At 44.2% G+C, this 21,507-nt stretch overlaps 1 protein-coding gene across 7 annotated transcripts in view; it reads left to right on the top strand.

The window, feature by feature from the left end:
* The window catches only part of DNAH9 (dynein axonemal heavy chain 9), a 285,306-nt gene that overhangs the window by 201,213 nt on the left and 62,586 nt on the right, over positions 1–21,507 (top strand). For all 7 annotated transcript variants that reach the window (XM_086358784.1, XM_086358783.1, XM_086358785.1 and 4 more), the window contains 3 exons: positions 9,859–10,284; positions 17,659–17,778; positions 20,011–20,199. In XM_086358784.1, the coding sequence (XP_086214910.1) occupies positions 9,859–10,284; positions 17,659–17,778; positions 20,011–20,199 (735 nt within the window). The remainder of the gene's footprint in view (positions 1–9,858; positions 10,285–17,658; positions 17,779–20,010; positions 20,200–21,507) is intronic.

The following is a 21,507-nucleotide window of genomic DNA, read 5'->3' as shown; positions in this document are numbered from 1 at the left end:
GCAAGCCCAGAGACCTTATGGCTATGCAGTCCATGGTCATTTTACTTCTTCTGTGCTATAGGACACATAGGCCTCTTACGGGCTTCCCTGGTGGCTCAGGTGGTAAAGAATCTGCCTCTAATGCAGGAGAGCTGGGTTCAAACCTTGAGTCAAAGCTTCCCAGTTGGCGCTAGTGGTAAAGAACCCACCCCAATGCAAGAGACTTCAGTTTGATCCCTGGATTGGGAAGATCTCCTGGAGCATGGCAACCCACTCCAGTATTCTTACCTGGAGAATCCCATGGACAGAGGAGCCTGGCAGGCTACAGTCTATGGGGTAGAACAGAGTTGGACATGACTAAAGCGACTTAGCACGCACATGCATGCAGGCCTTGTAAGGCCCTATGAAAATGTTTAAGATATGAGACTAAAGTAAGATGTCTCCAAAGTAAGAGAAAAAAATCTATGAAATCAAACTTGGCAAGTCCTCAGTTGTTTACAACATGTAACTGTGTGTCAACTAAATTCAGCTCATACACATGACCTTTTACTGGAACAAGCGTGGCTCTTGAGATGTGTTCATTGGGAGCTTTATTTTGGCTCCCTTTAAAGATACTCTGTGTGTTGAGAGGTGCCTGTGGGTAGTACTTCTTCCTTTTATAGTTTTCACACTAACTTTCTTTCCCATTTGGATGCCCGGGGCTGAGAGACTGAGGGAGGAAGATGGAAAGCTGGGCAGACAGACTCAGGTCATCAGGAATTGGTATCACAGAGGAAAGCTGATGTTTACTTGGAAGCTCACATCATCTCTTTGCAGACCCTCCACCGGTTCCTCTTTCTGCTGAGAGTCTAGATACTCACTTGCCCCTTCACAGGGGCCATTTGGTCAAGGTCTCAGAGAGCCCATGCCAGGTGGGCCATGCCAGCAGCTCACCTCTGCTCCACAGGCAACACCTGTGCCTCTTTCTTCCAGATGGAATCTGAGAGTGTTGGCCACCCATGTAGGAAACACCCCCCAAGTTCCACTGCCAGGGGACTAGCCTGCCATTTGCACCCTGTAGATTTCTATAAGTTAGAACCCCAGTCCAGTGTCATTCAAGTTGCATTTAAGCTCTCTCAGTGGTCTCCTGGTGACCACTGAGTCACCAGGGAAGCCCTAGCTGCAACATTGAACTCTTAATTGCAGCGTTTGGGATCTAGGCCCCTGATCAGGAACCGAACCCAGGTTCCCCTGCTTTGGGAGTGTGGAGTCTTAGCCACTGGACCACCAGGAAAGTCCCTCTGAAGCTTTCCTTTATGGATTCTGTGTAACCAATGCACACCTTGCTTTGGAAGGTAGCATCCCTTGGCTTAGGTCCTCAGCACATCTGAGACTAACTGAGGACACTGGAAAATCCTGTGATGTATAGTTATGTATAAATTGTATTAAATGTGAGATATGAGTGCATTTTGGTGTTTTTATGATGTGTGGTGGGAGGTCCCTAAAAGGAAGGACCTATAAAATCCTTAAGTGGGCCTCTACCTCACATTCATAGAAAACACAAGATTTCTCCAGGAAAATTTTAGAAATTATGGATAGACTGGGGAGTGGAGGTGTAACCCAATTATGCCACCACTTCTCAGCCTGAAAGCTTTTCTTTCTTCTTGAAGGTCTTTCTATTTTCACTGGAGGAAAATTGCTCTACAGTGTTGTATTGGTTTCTGCCAGACAACAATGCGAATCACTTCTTGCCAAGAAGATGAACGTCTTTCATAAGATTTTTTGACACAGATTATATGTTCTAAGATGAGCTGAGTCCAAATTCTGGCTGGACTATTTACTGTGTGTGACCCTAGGAATGACTTTATGGTCTTTGAGTCTCTGTTTCCTCACCTGTAAAGAAGAGGTGGTAGTAATATAGTCCCCATCAGGCTGTGAAGGACAGCGAAGCCTGGCGTGCTGCAGTCCATGGGGCCGCAAAGAGTCGGACGTGACTGAGCAACTGGACAGCAACAACAGGTTGTTGTAAGGATTCAGTTAGATAACGCATGAAAAGTATTAATAGCTAACAGATGGCAGCCGCTCAGTTTGCTGTAGTCGACGATGTCTTTATAACAGTGTTATCTCTTCTGTTTCCACAGGCTGAAAACAGTGAAAACCCCTGAATACTCTTGGTTAATTTTATGGCTGATTAGTTAGGTGACCTTTGCTGGTAGAAATGAACACATAGAGGTGTAACTCATGAAAGTGATGGGATCGGATTGAGAAAAAAGCACTGGGTTTGAGTACTAGATACCTCTGCCACAAAGAAAGTGAAACTCATGTTTCTAAAGGAATGAAGTTTTCTTAATAATTTTATTTGTTTGTTTATTTTAGTCCATGCCGGGTCTTCATTTCTTCTCAGGCTTCTCTAGTAGTGGTAGGCAGGTTTCTCACTGCGGTGGCTTCTCTTGTTGCGGAGCACAGGCTCTAGGGCAGGCAGACTCAGTAGCTGTGGTTCCTGGGCTCTAGAGCACAGGCTCAGTTGCTGGGGCTCATGGGCTTAGCTGCTCCCCAACATGTGGGATCTTCCTGGATTAGGGACTGAACCCATCTCCTTCATTGACAGGCGGGTTTCTTACCACTGAGCCACCAGCAAAGCCCATGAAAATCATTTTTAATGAATGCCTACTATGTATGGTAGCTCAATGGTAAAGAATCCACCTGCCAATGTAGGAGATGAGGATTCTGTCCCTGGGTCAGGAAGATCCCCTGGAGGAGAAAATGGCAACTTGCTCCAGTATTCTTGCCTGGACAATCCCATGGACAGAAGAGCCTGGCCAGCTGCAGTCCATGGGGTCACATGGACTGCAGCTTAGAGCTAGACACAACTCAGCGAACTAACCCACAAACACTGTGTGCCAGAGAACAGGACAGGTACTGTCTTCAAACGAGCTGCGGAGCCTCACGCGCCAGCCACTGAACTTCTTCATCTCTCACAATGGCATGTGATGTTATCTTAGCTTCAAGTGTACAACATAACGATTCGGTATATACAAATATATGGTGAAGTGATCACCACACTAGGTCTGGTTAGCATGTATCACCGTGCATAGTTGCAATTTTTTCTCGTGTTTTGTTTGCTCTTCTTTTAAGATTTACTCTCTTAGCAACTTTCAAATATACAACACAGTTAGCTATACACTACATCCCCAGGACTTATTTATTTTAAACCTGGAAGTTTGTACCTTTTGAACCACCTTCACCCATTTCTCCCAGCCCCCACCCCCTGCTCAGAGAAGTAGAATGGATCAGATTGTACCACACAGAACAGGGGAGATGTTTCTTCACGAACACAGGGACCCCTTGAGTATCCTCAAATTTTTTCGCATCCACAGGACTCTGGTATTTAAGGACCGCATTCCTATTTTCTCATCATTTTCAAAGTTAACAATGAAGCTTTAGTTAATACATAAAGAACACCTGTAAATCAGAGCATAGTAGTAAGTCCCTGTACATTTTAAGTCTCTGCTTTGGCAGTTTTATCTCACTTTTATAGCTAAACTGAAGCAAATCCAGTATAGCTTTTCCTGCCCTAGTTGAAGAATGGTTTTGCTTACAATTTCATGGCTTCTTTTTTTTCTCCTTGCAGAGTTACTTGAAATTTTCTATTTATTTCCTATGCGTTTTATCCAGTAAACTTACTTTTTATTATACAAATAACATATAATGGCATTTTTATCATTACAATAATTCAGAGAGTACAGAATGTACAGGATGAAACATAAAGTCACCCTTCTTTCCACTCCACCCCCAGTCCTCTCCTAAAACAGCACTCCTGGAAAAGCTTGAGCTGTATCTCATCCAGCAATTTTTCTATGTATTTATATCTGTGCAAATACACATATGAAATACAGTAGGTCTTCCCTGGTGGCTCAGACAGTAAAGAATTCACCTGCAATACAGGAGACCCAAGTTCAGTCCCTGGGTCGGGAAGATCTCCTGGAGAAGGGAATGGCAACCCTCTCCAGTATTCTTGCCTAGAGAATTCCACGGGACAGAGGAACCTGGTGGGCTGCAGTCCAGTGGGTCACAAAGAGTCGGGCATGACTGAGGGACTAACACCTAGGGCTTCCCTGGAGGCTCAGACTGCAGTGCAGGAGATTTGTGTTTAAAGCATGATATATTTTATATGCACTGCATTATATGTTTATATACATATAAAATATATCATATTTTAAATACAAATAGATAATGACAACTTACTCTTCCTCATGAAACAAGACTGTGTCACGCCAATACATACATTGAAACCATATTCATTTAATGCTTTGTAGTAGTATTCCAGGCTATAACGTACTCTATTTCTTTTAGCTATTTACTCTTGAGTGTCTAATTAGTTTCTTTTTTCTCTAATACAAATATTCTTGTACATACATCTTTACTCCACATGTTCACATATTTCTCTGGGCCAAATAAGAAATCCACTTGTTTGAGAGAATAACATGGCAGGTTGAATCATACCTCCTCCACCCCTCAAAATACCCACATCCTAACCTCTGGAACCTGTGGATTTTACTTCATATGGTGACTCGGTGGGCGTGGTTAAATCAAGGATCTCACAGTGGGGAGATGATGCTGGACTATCCAGTGAAAGTGAGAGTGTTAGTCGCTCAGTCATGTCCACCTCTTTTTGACTCCATGGACTATAGCCCACCAGGCTCTTCTGTCCGTGCAATTCTAGAGCAAGAATACTGGAGTGGGTTGCAGTTCCTTTCTCCAGGGGATCTTCCCCATTCAGGGGTCAAACCCGGGTCTCCTGCATTGCAGGCAGATTCTTAACCATCTGAGCCACCAGGGAAGCCCCAGCTGGGTCCTAAATGTCATCACAAGGATCCAAAGAAGAGGGAGACAGGAAGATCGGAAGAAGGCAGCATGATGGTGGGAGCAGAGCGGGCAGACACAGCTGATATGATGTGGAACCTTGAGCCAAGGAGTGAGGCTGGCTCTGGAAACTGGGAACAGAAAGGGTCAGACTCGCTGCTCCAGCCTCCAGAAAGAACCAGCCTCTCCAACATCTTCGGCTTAGGAATCCTGACCTCCAAAATAGGAAGACTGTACGTTCACGTTGAGTCACTGTGTTTATGGTAATTTCTTACAGAAGCAATGTGTGTGCTCAGTTGCTTTAGTCCTATCTGACTCTTTGCAACCCCAGGGACTGTAGCCCACCAGTCTCCTCTGTCAATGGGAGTCTCTAGACAAGAACACTGGAGTGGGTTACCATGCCCTCTTCCACGGGATCTTCCTAACCCAGCGATTGAGCCCCTGTCTCTTATGTCTCTTGGATTAGCAGGTGGGTTCTTTGCCACTAGCGCCACTTGGGAAGCCCCACAGAAGCAATAGGAAGCTCTAACAATAATTCTCTTTTTTATATAAGTAATGCTTAATTTCTATCCAAAATAGCTACTCTTCTTTATAGTTGTAAGCACTGCTTTCCCCCACATCCTTGCCAGTCTTAAGTATTTTCAATCATTCTAATTTTTCTCATTAAGAACACAAGAATTTTTTCATTTAAAAAATTTGTGAATGGTTAGATTCCAATACTTAGATTACTTCCTTCATTATTTGCTCAAATTCTTTGTCCATTTTCTGATGAGATAATTTCCCTTTTCTGTATTGATTTATAGGGTTTTTAAGATAAATTTTTACTATATATCTTGCTTTATATGTTGTAAATATTTTCTTCCTGTCATTTGACTTGTAACTTAATATTTACAAGTTATTTATAAAAGGTATATTTTATAATTAAATGATTTTGAGAATTCTAGGGTTACAGAGTTTAACAGACTTCTTTCCTACAGGACTTTTTAAGACCTTTATTATATGACAAGCTTGATACTGAAAGTGATAGAGATAGCACAAGAAAATAAAACCTCAAATTATACAAATTTATGAGTAGTGATTTAAGATATCCATATAAAATGCTGGTAAATCAAGCCTAGCAATTTATTCAAACAACAGTATGCTGCCGACCAAAGTTTTGCCTATGCAAGGCTACTCCTGTAAATATACCCAACCATTGATCAAAGGATAATAGCTTTGGGGGACTTCCTTGTGGTCCAATGGTTAAGACTTCACTTTCCAATTCAGGAAGTGTGAGTTCGATCCCTGGTCTGGGAGCTAAGATCCCAAATGCCTTGAGACCAAAAAACCAAAACATAAAACAGAAGCAATGTTGTAACAAATTCAGTAAAAACTTTTAAAATGGTCCACATTAAAAAAAAAAATCTTTAAAAAAAAAAAAGGCAAAAAATTCTGTAGTTAGAGAAATGTCAAAAATGATACCTAACACAATTCAACATCCTTTCCTATTAAAACTCTCAGTATAGTAGGAACAAAAGGATATTTGGATAATTTGCTAGCACATAGCAATCAATTCCTGTCCAAGAATGAAACATCCCGTCTAACGGTCGAGCATTAGCAGAATTCCCATTAGCAAAGAAAAAGCACAATAATGACCCCCTCTGCTTCTATTATAAAACAATTGCCCTAAAGTTTCTAGCCAATGCAATGATAAATGAAAAATGGTAATTGTGCAAATGTTGTAAAGTAGCAGACAAATGTGTTATTATTCATAGATGTCATAAAAATATAATAAAACAAATAAAAGGGGAGGGTTAAGGGCCCATTACAAAATTTAATAGCTTTCCTAATATCAGCAGTAGCCAGTTAGAAAATATAATATTTTCAAGATAGCAATCAAAACTCTCAGTATAAGTAAACATAAATAAATTTATTGAAACTATGTGAAGAAAACTGCACATCTTTGTTGAGTAGTGTAAAATAAGATATGAACAGGGAAATAGATGTACCAAGTTTGTGTAAGGCAAGATTTAATATTTTAAGGATGTCACTATTCCTCAAATACTTTATACATTAAATCCAAGTCTAATTTGACTCTTATTTGGGGCTTACTTATTTCTAATTTCATTAAAAGTTCATATCATTTAAGCAGCTATTAAAAATTTAATAACCTAAATACTTAACAATATGGAGTTGGCTAAATTATGGCTCATCTAAATGAGAGAAAATTGCACATACTTTATCTAAAATCATATTTTGCAAAAATAATTCATATCATGAAAGAGTTTAAGATACAATTTTCAGTGAAAGCCAGATTCAAAAAAATGGTGTCAACAGTGATTGTATATGTATATGTATGTACATATATGTGTGCATGTGTGTGTGTTAAGTCAATTCAGTTGTGTCTGACTCTTTGTGAACCTATGGACTGTAGCCCACCAGGCTGCCCTGGCCATGGGATTTTCCAGGCAAGGATACTGGAGTGGGTCGCCGTGCCCTCCTTCTTTACCACTAGCGCCACCTGGGAAGCCTACATATATGTATATGTGTATATAAACGAATCAGCCAGACATGCATCACATTCATATATATTCACACTACATTCACTCATTATCTTTCTTTTCTGTGCCTCTTTGATAGTTTGTTAAGCATATATAATGAAACGTACCAGGACAGTGTTTATCTCTGGGTAGTAAAATGATGAGTGAGTCTGGTTTTCATCTTCATCTTTGCTAAATATTTCACAACAAATATGTATTCTTTTACTAGAAGGACTAAATTATGTAATCTTATAAACCAGTGAACAATGAGAAAGAAACTGTAAAAGAACTAGAAAAGTTACTATAAGGTCACATCATCTTAATACGTATGAAAGACCCTTCTTACCATAAAAACGAAGGATGATAGCATGATGTCATCTGGAAAAGGATTATTCAGTTTGGCTGTAGGAAAGCTGAATTTCTACCTGTCACCGAATATCTTAAATTTTTTTAATTAAAAAAAGAGTATTCTCGTGTGTGTGTGTGAAGAGGTCTTATAAATCGTGCTGGAACTGGCGTTTGTGCCTGCCCTCTCCCCACTCATTTACTCTCTGCCCTTCCCCCTCCTGAAACATCAGGTTCTCTAAGTGGTCCTCCCAGAACCCCCTCCCTGGCCAAAGTGATACCATCAGTCTTCAAGAATCCACTAGCCTAGTAGCCCTGTTTTTTGCTTTTTTTCAGAGCACTTCTCACTCTCTAACATACCAAAGATTGACCCTTTTGTGTCTGTCCCTCCCATCTGCGTGAGCAAAAGGACTGACTTTTTTATTTACCACTACATCCCCCCTTTGCCAAATGAACAACTGTGCAGACACGTTTATTCACTCAGCGGAGACTCCCTGACTGCCCTCCATGCCAGACACTGTTCAAGGTGCCCGTGATGCCTCCATGAACAAAGATTCTGCCTCTATGAAGATTCTGTTTAGCTCTGGGCAGGGGCGAGAGACAATGAGCATCATGAAAAAGCACTGTATACAATGTGTGTGTGTGTATACATATATGTATATATTTACATTTAGATATTCAAAACACTAAGATCATGGCATCCAGCCTCCCATCACTTCATGGCAAATAGATGGGGAAAAAATGGAAACAGTGACAGACTTTATTTTCTTGGGCTCCAAAATCACTGTGGATGGCGACTGCAGCCATGAAATCAAAAGACACTTGCTCCTGTGCTCTGCCACAAGAGAAGCTACCACAACGAGAGGCCTGTACAACCACAACTAGAGAAAAACCCATGTAGCAACAAAGGCCCAGAATTTCCCAATAAAATATATATATATATATATATAATTTTTTAAAAGTTAGAAGGAATTACATTGAAACAGTAACAATGATATATCTAGGTTATAGAATTAAATTTCATCTGTATCCATTTTTATCTTTTCTTAATTCAGTACATTGAACATACATGCTCAACTTGAATGATATTAAAATCGCGTGGGTTTTGTTTCTGATTGTATGTTCCCTCTGTGTCCTCTCTGGCTCAGGGGAGGCCACTAGGACAGGTGTCCAAGCACAGCTGCCGCACCTGCGCTGCCGTTCATTCCTGTCCATTATAGACAACACTCTCATGACTCAACGTGCAAACCGGGGCAAGAATAAATGGAGCACCTTCCTAGGTGCTTCCATGAGGTCCTAGAAATAATCCCCCTCCTGTTTTGATTTCCAGGCCTGAGAATACCCCCAAATTAATTTGGCACAAGGATCTAATCTTTGAAATAAAGATTTTCCCTGTTCACAAAATCAGCCTTGAAATCAAGTGCTTTTGAGATTACATGTTCCTCACTGTCGGTCACAACAAACCTTAAATCAACTTTATATGCATTTCTGACCAAATTTCACTTGCAGATTTACTGCTCCCAACCTACAGATGAAAACACTAAGGCCTGAGAAGTTCGAGTGGCTTTTCAAGGTCAAGCCTTTCAGCCATATCTTTCTAGAGCAAGTGAAACTTGTAGCAAAACTCCAACCCCTGTCTAGGCAGAGGCAGTAACAGCACATGCCGTGCCTGGCTTTCTGTCTGTGTTATTTCTTGGCAGAAAATACCACTTTGCTATCAGGACGGTCAGCTGTAGTTAGAACAAGCTCATGGAACAAAGCAGTTTAATTAAAGAAAAAAATATATAGTTGGGTTACACTGCCATTCTCTTCAATCCAAGATGGAAATTAATTTATAATAACCTTATCTTTTATTCATGGCACTCTGCCTGTTTCAGAGCGTGTTGGCATCCTTATACATTTCAGTTAAACGTGAAATAATTGTGTGTTTTTGATGGGCTGCAGGTCAAAGTGCTGAGAGAACCTCGCTGAGTCTCGACTAACCATTTGGAGCAGTCTGGAACCACTGGGGAGTTTTTGGTTCCCTTCTGATGAATCATGATATTTAAAATTCCGAGGGCACCTAAAGGCTTCGAAATGGCCCTCTCAGTTCACTCTGAGCCAGCCTCCATGAGTGGTCGGTGACAAAGAGAGCCCACGCGTTTTCCTCTGACAATGTGCCTCTCTCTTGCAGACCAATCTGACCGAGCTGAAGTCCTTTGGTTCCCCGCCGCCGGCGGTGAGCAATGTCAGCGCAGCGGTGATGGTGCTCATAGCCCCCAGGGGCAAGGTGCCCAAGGATCGCAGCTGGAAGGCCGCCAAGGTCACCATGGCCAAGGTGGACAGTTTCCTGGACTCCCTCGTCCACTTTGATAAGGAGAACATTCACGAGAACTGCCTCAAGGCCATCAGGCCATATCTGCAGGACCCCGAGTTCAATCCGGAGTTTGTGGCCACCAAGTCTTATGCAGCCGCAGGCCTCTGTTCTTGGGTCATAAACATCGTGAAGTTTCACGAGGTGTTCTGTGATGTGGAACCCAAGCGCCAAGCACTGAGCAGGGCTACCTCGGACCTCGCTGCTGCCCAGGAGAAGCTGGCGGCCGTTAAAGCCAAGATTGCTGTAAGTGACCCCCACCTGAAGCAAACAGCCCTCTCCCCCAGGCCCCAGCGCCTCGGACCTGACTTTTAAAGAAAACCAAATTGTTATGTAAAATCTTAATTTTTCAATAGAGGAAACTTTTAAGTTTTCTTTCTCAAATACCGTGTAGTCCAAACAAGATAGACCCACCGGGCCATGGGTTTAAGCTTTGGTCCTAAAAGGTTTTTTTCCATTTCCTCCAAAGAAAGAAAAGATGACAGACGGATACGTATAATAAATGAATGGTATTATCCATGGAACCAGCTGCTATCTTATTAGCCACAGGTGAATCTAATATTTTTGCACATCTGATAGTTAAGAACATAAGGTCAGAAAAGGGAGATTCTTTAACTTATGTTATTGAAGTATAGTTGATTTACAATGTTGTTATTTTCTGCTGTGTAAAGAGATTCAATTACACACACACACATATATATTCTTTCCATTATGGTTTGTCACAGGTTATTGACTATAGTTCCCTGTGCTGTGCAGTAGGACCTTATTACTTATCCATCCTATAGATGATAGTTTGCATCTGCTAATCCCAAAACTCCCAGTCCATCCCTCCCCCACCTCTTCCCCCTTGGCAACCACAAGTCTGTTCTCCTGTTTGTGAGCCTGTTTTGTAAATAAGTTAAAAAATGGGAGACCCCTTTTCCTCTCTGAGACATAGTTTTTCCCCACCTTTCCCCACCTCGTGCATCAGGATCTTCCATTCTGCCCACTGTCCGCCCCCTCGCTCTGATTGCTGTGGACATGTGGGTCTGTGGGACGTGTTATGCCGCCTGCACTGCCTTATAGAAGTCTGTAAGAGCAGACTAGCATGTTGTGGTTTGGGGTGGGGGTGGTCCCTTGGCCATAAATATATCATTATTAGCCTCTTATTGATATTTTTGTTGTATGTCCCTCACCCAGGATTGGGGGATGGAGGTGACCTTGGATTCACCCCTATTTGAGACAGATTCCCCTTGAACTTCACCTTTGCCATCAAAATGACATGTGTTCACGTTCAGTCTTGTCTGATGCTTCACGACCCCATGGACTGTAGCCCGCTAGGCTTCTCTGTCCATGGGACGCTCCAGGCAAGAATACTGGAGTAGGTTGCCATTTCCTCCTCCAGGGGATCTTCCCAAGCTAGGAATTAAACCTGCATCTCCTGCATCAGCAGGCAGATTCTTTAACACTGCGCCACCTGGGAAGCCATTACAATGGGTATTGCCAACATGAGAGGTGGAAATCAGAATCCTGCGGAATGACACGGCAGCTAAAACCCCTTCCAATCCACGCTGCACTGTTCACCGGTGGGTGACATATAGAAAGGGCTTTCAAGTGCCCAAACTTCAGCTTCCTGACATAAAATGGACACAGTAATAGCTCCAAAATCACTGCAGATGGTGACTGCAGCCATGAAATTAAAAGACATTTACTCCTTGGAAAAAAAGTTATGACCAACCTAGATAGCATATTGAAAAGCAGAGACATTACTTTGCCAACAAAGGTCCATCTAGTCAAGGCTATGGTTTTTCCAGTGGTCATGTATGGATGTGAGAGTTGGACTGTGAAGAAAGCTGAGTGCCAAAGAATTGATGCTTTTGAACTGTGGTGTTGGAGAAGACTCTTGAGAGTCCCTTGGACTGCAAGGAGATCCAACCAGTCCATTCTGAAGGAGATCAGGCCTGGGTGTTCTTTGGAAGAATGATGCTAAAGCTGAAACTCCAGTACTTTGGCCACCTCATGCGAAGAGTTGACTCATTGGAAAAGACTCTGATGCTGGGAGGGATTGGGGGCAGGAGGAGAAGGGGACGACAGAGGATGAGATGGCTGGATGACATCAGCAACTCGATGGACGTGAGTCTGAGTGAACTCCAGGAGTTGGTGATGGACAGGGAGGCCTGGCATGCTGCAATTCATGGGGTGGCAAAGAGTCGGACACGACTGAGTGACTGAACTGAACTGAACTGAATAGCCCCCACTTTGTGAGTTTGCCGTGAGGATCAAAGGAGAGAAGCAGGTAGAACAGAAGCCCAGAGCGCAGCCCACAGGAACACAGGGAGCTGCTGCCACCACCAGGGTTCCTGTGACTCCTGACCCCTGCATTACCTCCACCTGCTTCTCCATCAGCTGCAAGTGTCATCATGTCTGTGTTCACGCCCTGGTCACCACCAAGGTCAAGCTCAAGCCGAAACTTTCCCTGGATCTTTCATTTCTACATGTGCGTTCTAGGCAGATAAAATTCTTACTGCACATTTCTCATGATGATAAAAAGGGTTTTACAAATTATGAAAAGCAAGATTGCAGACATGCTTCATGCTTCAAGTTTCACAGCATTATTGATCCATAGATTAAATTCCTCAGCTAAAGACCCCAGTTCAAAGATCCTTGCAACCAGACTGTCTATAAAAAAGAGATGCTTTGGCAAAGCAAAGAATCTCCCAGTATGTTTGCTTTATAAAACCCGGATATTCACGGGCCAGATTACTGATAATCAACCTCCCAACGGCCCTCTTGAAAGAACAGCAAGAGCAAAACACTCTACCACCCTGTTGACTGCTTCTAGGGGGGAAAAGACCTTCTGATCATTTTCATATTTTTCAGTCGCTCTCAGAAAAGTGTTATAGGAACTACATTTTCAAAGCTCTCCCTCTCTTACTCAAGTTATTTTAACGAAAGGAACATTTGGTGCGAAGGGAATGTTTTCAAAATGTTTATACCTATTCAGTTAGCCAACACGCACATGATGGGCTCATTCAACCTGTGAAAGCAATCAGAATATTTTTAAAATACTTGGCTACCTTAGGAAGGCACTTCTCTTCTGCCAAAATATTTTTTGAAATTAAAAAGATGCCTTCTCGCTTTGAACAACCTCCTCTCCATCCTTGCTCATCCACATGCCTATCAACATAGGCATGACACTCACCTACTAATAACAGGAGGGTGGACTGATACCCATTGCACATATGGACGCCCACCCAGGCAGGAAAGTGCCTCCCTCTGTGTCACTGAGGCCACAGCCAGCCCTCTCCAGTTGCATCCCCCTTCACCAAGAAGAGGATGCCTGTTTTTAGGATTTTAGCATAATTCCAAGTAAAGAATTTTTTAATCAGAGTACAGTTTCTTTATAATGTTGTATTTGTTTCTGCTGTACCAAGAATTTTATACTCATGATGCATAAAGCAAAAAAAAAAAAAAGGCATCTTTCAGAACACATTCTACAAGGTAATTTCAATTTGATTATATATATAATTAAAATCCCTGGAGGAGGAAATTGCAACCCACTCCAGTATTCTTGCCTGGAGAATCCCATGGACAGGGGAGCCTGGCAGGCTACAGTTCATGCGGTTGCGAAGAGTCAGACACAAATTAGCAACTACACAGATAATTAAAATACACACCAATATGAATAGTGGTGGTTATCTCCAAGTAGTAGATTTTGGATGGTTTTTTTTTTTATCTGTATTTTCTTTTTTTCTGTCACAAACACATATGAACTTGGCAGATTAAAAAAATAATAGCAGTAAAAACAAGGAAGGCATCTTCACCAGGCATTTACTCACTCATTAAGTAAAATAACAGAGAGCAGAGAAGAGCTTCGAGTGAGTAATGACAGTCTCCTGACCTTTTCATTCTTTTGTCTGTTTCTACTGATTGTTGAGCCATAAAGAAAGCTGAGTGCCAAAGAATTGATGCTTTTGAACTGTGGTGTTGGAGAAGACTCTCGAGAGTTCCTTGGATTGCAAGGAGATCAGACCAGTCCATCCTAAAGGAAATCAGTCCTAAATATTCATTGGAAGGACTGATGCTGAAGCTGAAGCTCCAATATTTTGGCCAGCTAATGCTCATTGGAAGAACTGACTCGTTGGAAAAGACCTGATGCTGGGAAAGATTGAAGGCAGGAGGAGAAGGGGATGAGAGAATGAGATGGTTGGATGGCATCACCGACTCAATGGACATGAGTCTGAGTAAGCTTGAGGAGACAATGGAGGACAGGGAAGCCTGGAGTGCTGCAGTCCATGGGGTTACCAAGAGTTGGACATGACTGAGCAACTGAACTGAACTGAACTGAGCTGAACTGATTGTTGATGCCACTCAGAGCTTGCAACCCAATGGCTTAAATGTCTTTTATCTGTCCTGCACGTACTGCTTGGAAATGATTTAACTGGTGGCCAGTATTTAAAACTAAAAAACCTGATTTCTGGCCAGTCTTATAACAATCACAAGATTCCTGAATATCACTGACTGACTCTGGCCTTAAGCAGTGGCTTCCCACTCGAGCAGGCAGTTTTGCTGCATTTTGTCACAGTCCCCACCGGCCCCTATTTCTTTTAACATTAGACTCATCTGGCTAGTTTGCGCCGTCTTCCTGTTCTGCGCATCTGAATTTCTGAGCCCTGTCTAAGTGCTGTGCCGCATCCATTTGTCATGTATCTTCTTTAGACAGTTGACTTTCTGCTCCAGGAGGCTGGACAACAATCATCTCCTATCTCATTACAGTGACTCTGTTTCGCCGACGTGACCTCAATTCCTTGTTCAATCACATAGAGGCCGCTTCCTTGGAGCTCTCGTGTTCAAGATGGAGTTAGTGCCCTTGCCTTTAGCTCACCCGCCTCCCTCCTACCTCCCACTTCCCTTATCATTACTTATCGTTATTTGGTTTTTGAATCACCAACACTGAAAATCCCTACATTGTAACCAAATCAGTTGTCCCAGGCGCTCCCCATTGACTGATACAAAAAACTGAAAGGACAGTAAATTATATTTATATTCTATGAATCTCTCTATATTGTTCATAGCAGATCAAAGTACAATTACATTTCCTTTTTAAAATACCTTTCCCCCTGGAATTTCTACTTTCTCCTTTTCTCTCTCTCTTTCAATTAGTTCCTTTGGGGAAAAAAAAAAAAAAAAAAAACCTCTCTAGGTACTTCCCTGGTGGTCAGTGGTTAAGACTTCACTTTCCAACGCAGAGTGTACAGGTTCAATTCCTGGTCAGAGAGCTAAGATCTCACATGCCTTGTGGCCAAAAAAAAAAAAAAAACAACATTTTTTTTAAAAGAAATATGGTAACAAATTGAATAAAGAATTTTAAAAAATGGTTCACATTTTAAAAATCTTAAAAAAAAAAAATTAAATCTCCATCCACTCCAGTGTTCTACTGAGCCTGCCTTTGTTCCCAAGACCTTTCTCTCTTGTTTCCAACTCAAAGCTCTAGTGATGAAGAGTAATCACATTCATTGCTCTCTCGGGCTCACTCCAAAGACTTCTGGTCCCCATGGCTTCTTTCTTGATTTCTTCTCTTGTTTTGCTTTGGCTCATTCTTAAATAACTTTTTCAGAAATGTTACATAAGAGATAAATTATCTAATATTCTGGTCTGGACATATCTTTTTGTTTCTAAACTGAATTGACAGTTTCACTGAGTTTTAAATTCTGATGCTAATATTTTCCTCTTAGAACACTGAGTGCTTTATCTTTTGGTCTGGTGAGAAGTCTGATGAACAGTCAGGGTCCCATTCCTTTGTGGGTGCACTGTGTTTCTGCCTTTCTGGAAGTCTTTCGATTTTTTTTTCTTTATTCTTGGTGTCTGAAATGTTACATTGATGTACTTAGCTGTCATTCTTTTTTTATTCTTTGTGCTTGGCCTGTAGAGACTTATTTTCTTCGGTTCCACAAGATGCTTTGTAGTTTCTCTTCTGTTTCTTTTTTAACCTTATTTCCTGGAATGCATATTGATTAGATATCAGAACTTCTCAAAGTAAAAGAAAGTGAAAGTCGCTTCAGTTGTGTCCAGCTCTGCGACCCCGTGGACTGTAGCCCACCAGACTCCTCTGTCCATGGATTCTTCAGGCAAGAATACTGGAATGAGTAGCCATTCCCTTCTGCAGGGAATCTTCCCAACCCAAGGATAAAACTCAGATCAAATCTGCATTACAGGCAGATTCTTAACAGTCTGAGCCACCAGGGAAGCCCATCGAAACTTCTGACGGGTCCTCTACTTTCTTTTATTTTTTTTCACTTTATATTTTCTTACACTGTCTAGATTTCCTCCAGTTCATGTTTTAATCCTTCCCTTGAATTTATTCCCTTGTGGCTCAATCGGTAAAGAGTCTGGCTGCAATGTGGGAGACCCAGGTTCAGTCCCTGGGTTGGGAAGATCCCCTGGAGAAGGAAAGGGCAACCCATTCCAGTATTCCTGCCTGGAGAATTCCATGGACCGAGGAGCTTGGCAGGCTACAGTTCATGGGGTCACAAAGAGTCAGACATGACTGAACGACTTTCACTCATGATCATGTTGGAGAAGTCTTGGGAAGAAGAGGAGGCAGAAGAATGTGGCCAGCCTGCCACCGTTAACTGGATGCCTCACCACCTCCTGGTTAAGCTGCTTGGCTGTATAAGTCTGGCTCTTCATTTCTTCCTCTTGTGACTTGGTGATGATGGACAGAGCAGCCTGAAGCCCTACTGTGACACAGATGTGAGACTTATCTGGAGGTGTCTTCTGTGCAACTAGGTGGCTTTGCAGATGCAAACAGGTGTGGTAGGGGCAACAAAGACTGTGCACTTACATTCTAAATTCTTAATGCATTTAGAAAAACTGAGAACCATGTCTTTTAAAAAAATGTTCCTCTATTTTGGGATAATTGGAGAGAATGGAGGAGGTTAGGTGAAGTTGTCTTATACTCCTGAGACCTTGAAACAAGGAGAGGACCCAGGTTGCAGACCAACTCCAACCTGCAAACCAACTGCAGCAGACAGTCTGGCTCCTCCCTGCACCCCCACCCCCAATCCTGGGATCCTTCTGTCCATTTCCAGGCCTCCCCAGGCTCCAGTGAGCTTTTGCTTCTAAAAGCAAAGCAGCGCTTTCACTTTCTTTCTCAGAGTACTGGAACCCATTTTCCCCAGTACAGAGAGAGACAGAATTTAAGTCTCTCTCTCCTGGTCCATTGCCTGGATCAAGAAAATCCCTTGGAGAACCCACTCCAGTATTCTTGCCTGGAAAAGTCCATAGACAGAGGAGTCTGGTGGGCTGCAGTCCCTGGGGTCACAAAGAGTCAGACACAACTTAGCAACTAACATTTCATTTCATTTCTCCTGGTCCATCACCCCCTCCTGCTCCTGGACCATTGACTGGGTGAGGGACGTGAAAGTTGGGTTCTCTGTCTTGGATCAGGACCCTTTGGACTCCCACGGGGATCTGCCTGAGAGCCCCCCAGCTTGCCTCCCTTCCCTTCCCTGCCCATTTCCCCAGTCCCTCACAGCTTCTTCCAGGGAGCACAGGGCTTCTTTAAAAATGCCCTGCACGTGGACCCTTATCTCTGAAGCACTGGAATTACTGACAGACCTTGCATTCCTTCCTCAACAGCACCTTAATGAGAACCTGGCCAAACTCACAGCTAAGTTTGAGAAAGCAACAACCGACAAACTCAAATGTCAGCAAGAAGCTGAAGCGACCGCAGGCACCATCTCCCTTGCAAACCGCCTGGTAAGTGTGAACCTCCAGGGACGGGGTGGGGGAAGAAGGGGGATTTAATTACACAAGCTGAGCTTGTTGGTGCCTCAGAGGTACATAGTAGATGAACACAGCTGAGCCCCACTTTGACAAGAGTGGCAAGAAATATTAAAATGCTCCAGGCTGTAGAGGCTGACTCCTGGGGAAAGTATGAATGCATACCCTGATCTAGTCAAAGGAGATTTCCTACAGGGATGGTTGGGAGGAAGGGGTGTGGGATCCATCAGGCAGCTTTCAAGAGGCATGACATGCTTACCTGTACCTGCAACGGCTATGGGAATCATTGAAGACAAAACTAGCCTTTGATAGGCAAACCCAGGCATTCTTCCCTGTGGGGCGTTTGATAACAAGGGTGTGGACAGGATGAGGCGCTGAGACAGAAGCAGAAAGGAGCCAGACAGCTGACTCGGAGCATGGCCACCCATGACCTTGGTCTGTCCAGCAGGGTAGTCACCTACATGGCCACTCAGGGCTCCAAGAGCAAGTGTCCCAAGGACAGAAAGTAGAAGGTCCCATTCTCTTAAGGCCTGGGACCAAAAGCCAGCACAGCATCCTTCCTTGCATTCTACTAGTCAAAGCAGTGTCAGATCCGGGGAGAGGGACCACAGGCCCCAGCCCCTGACAAGAAGAGAATCACAGGATTTGTAGCCATTTTCATCCCCTGTGGCTTACATTTCTCATCATGAATCATCAGCTCAGAGCCTGCAAAGCAGTGCCCACTGGACATGATATCTCTTTATGGAGGGCCCTTACAGCACCTCCCTCACCAGTGAAAGGAAGTGGAATCAATCCCTTTTCATACACGTTTATTCCAGCCACCATTTATGTATATAACAAAGCCAGGTTTCCCAGTTCAGGAACAGTTGAGTCATAACCATCACTGAACCAGCCGCACTCCAGTGATGGGAGGTGAAACCTCAGGTGTGTCTGAGCCCTTGTGTGTTGAACCTGCTGCTGCACAGCTCTGAGACCCCCAACTTCACTGAATGGTGGGGTGTAGAGGCAGCTCCTCCACAGACGAGCGGGAGGCAGTCAGGACCTCTCTGCCGGCCTGTCATCTGTTCACTCCCCTGCCTGGTTCCCAGAATTTCCCTTGGCCTCTCTCTGCCTGGTTGGAGACTTTTCTGCATTGGTTCTCACAGGAGGTGAGGTGGGGCTCTGCTCTAGGACTCAGGACAGATGGTCTCTGAAGCCCCCCCACTTCCACTGACCTTGGGGTTCTGACAAGATGCTGGGACTTTCTGATCTTTATCTGTGTGATCTAAGACGGGGTGAGGATGGGCAGGTGGGGTAAATCCCTCAAGTCTGTCAGCTGTGATATCCTTGGATGTCATCTTTCGAGGAAGAAAAGGCGACCAGTCATCACACCAGAGCACAGAGGGCTTCCCGGGTGACTCAAGCGGTAAAGAATCTGCCTGCAATGCAGGGAATCTGGATTCGATCCCTGGGTCAGGAAGATCCCCTGGAGAAGGAAATGGCAATCCACTCCAGTATTCTTGCTGGAGAATCCCATGGACAGAGGAGCCTGCTGGGCTACAGTCCATGGGGTTGCAAAGAGTCAGACACGACTGAACATGCATGCATGTGCATAGCATAGAAGCCAAGCTTCACCAAACAGCTCGCCTCACAGTCCTCCCATAGGGAGACCGTCTCTCCTCCAGAGAGGGTGCCTCTGACGTGGGCCGGCAGAGTCAGGCCCTGCTCTGCAGTCTTGGGACTTTGCTTCTGTGTATCTGTGGCTTAATGACCATGCCCATCCTGGCCTCTGTGAGTGATTTATAGTGCAATTGATTTTCTTTGATTTTCGTATCTTCAGTATTTGAAGAGAAGGGAGAGGTGCATGATTTTATGCTATGTTTTGAGTACCAGACATGACCCCAAGTGATGATCACACACAGTCACACTAAGTTCTCTTCATGGCCCTTCGAGGCAGGCATGTTCATCTCTATGCCTATCGAGGGCAGAGCCCTGAAGGCTGCATTCAGACCCTGTCTCTCCACAGCCCAGCAGGTTCAGGGCAGAGAACAGGGGCTCATTTGCTGCAGTGCTTGCTGCGGCCGGTGCAAACCCGCATTGATCACAAGGGCCACACAGATGATGTCCCGAGTCCCCTGCTGGGAAACGTGTGCTGTGCATTCTCCGTGGCTGAATCGTGGCCTGTGGTATGACGTGCCTTCTCCCCCTCTCTGCTCTTCCAAATGGCAGGTGGGAGGCCTGGCCTCTGAAAACGTGAGATGGGCAGAAGCTGTGCAGAACCTCAAGCAACAGGAAAGGAAATTATGTGGAGACATTTTACTCACTGCAGCTTCCATCTCGTACCTGGGCTTCTTTACAAAGCGGTACCGCCAGAGCCTCCTGGACGCGGCGTGGAGGCCCTACCTGAGCCAGCTGCAGGTGTGTCTGGCCCACGTCACTCGTGAGCTCACGTGACAGTAGCAATACAAATCTTCTAGTCCCTTCCTGCGTTCTTCCTCCCGTCACCTCCAGAGCATCCCCTAGTGACCTCCGGGATCCAGGACGGAGACCTGGGCACCCATGTCCTTCCACACTTCCATGTACCGCCATGCACTGCCCTCCAGGTCACCTGGGGACAGCGCCTGTCCTCCTTCTGGGGTCTGCGTGGGAACTCTGGCCCACCACCTCCATGCTGTCTCCTGACTGTTCTCAAAACTGTTAAACCCACGAGGCACCAAACACATCCTGTATTTCCCTCCAACCTTCCTGCTCTTGTGCCAAACTTAATAGCAGCAGTGGAGGGCACACCTCCTTCCCCAAATGCTGCCCCCCTGGTTACTGTGCCCCGAGCACCACGTCTGTGTCTGTGACCCACAGACACCCCTATGAAGGCAGTTCATCGGCTTTGGTCAAACGTCCTCAGCTCTCAGTGTGAGTAGGTGGCTCACACTGACATGACCTGATAGGGAAATGCCAGTTTCCAACCGAAGAGGACTCAGGGTGTGTTGCCCCTCGACACTCTCACAGCACTCATGGTCCTCAACCCACAAGTACTTGCCGAGTCTTCATCCTGTCCTACATGCCACTGGCGGGAGGCACAGAAGACAGTCCGTACCAGGGTGTCGGCGGGACAGCCTTAGTCCTGCAGTCAAGACGAGAGTCATAAGAAGCAGCTGCCTGAGAGTTAGCACAGAAGAATCACCACGTACAGTTAGGGTTGTGTTCCAGAATGCATTTATAGGTGTCTCCTTGGAACACAAAGCCCAGACCGTCTAGTGATGGTTGGCTTCTCAGGTCAGCTCATAAAATCCCACCCACCTGCTAATTTGCTGAACAGTAGTTTAAAAACTCTTACAGTGCATTTCCCTGGTGGTCCAGTCGTTAAGACTCTGCGCTTCCAAGGCAGGGGGCACAGGTTTGATCCCTTGTTGGGGAACTAAAATCCCACATGCCACATGGCACAGCCAAAAAATTGTTTAAATTTTTTTTTAATTAAAAAAAAAAAAAACAGTTACAGTACTGGGAAATAAAAAATTAAGCTGTTATTTATTCACTTTGAACACTTGTGGAAAGGAAATCGTTGAAAGGACAACCATTAGCTGAACAGATGAAGGCAAGGAGCGCAATAGCAGGTTAATGAGGCGTTTTCTGGCTCTGCTTTGGGGACTCAAGTATTTTTGTGCCATGGACCCTTTTGGCAGTCTGATAAAACCGATGCATTCCTTCTCATAGTAATGTTTTGTAGTA

The sequence above is a fragment of the Bos grunniens genome, chromosome 19 (assembly GCF_055505025.1).
Source record: "Bos grunniens cultivar Pamir isolate PY7600 chromosome 19, Bosgru_T2T1.0, whole genome shotgun sequence".
NCBI lineage: Eukaryota > Metazoa > Chordata > Mammalia > Artiodactyla > Bovidae > Bos > Bos grunniens.
Note: the sequence above shows the minus strand (reverse complement) of the source record. Positions and strands in the feature narration are given on the sequence as shown.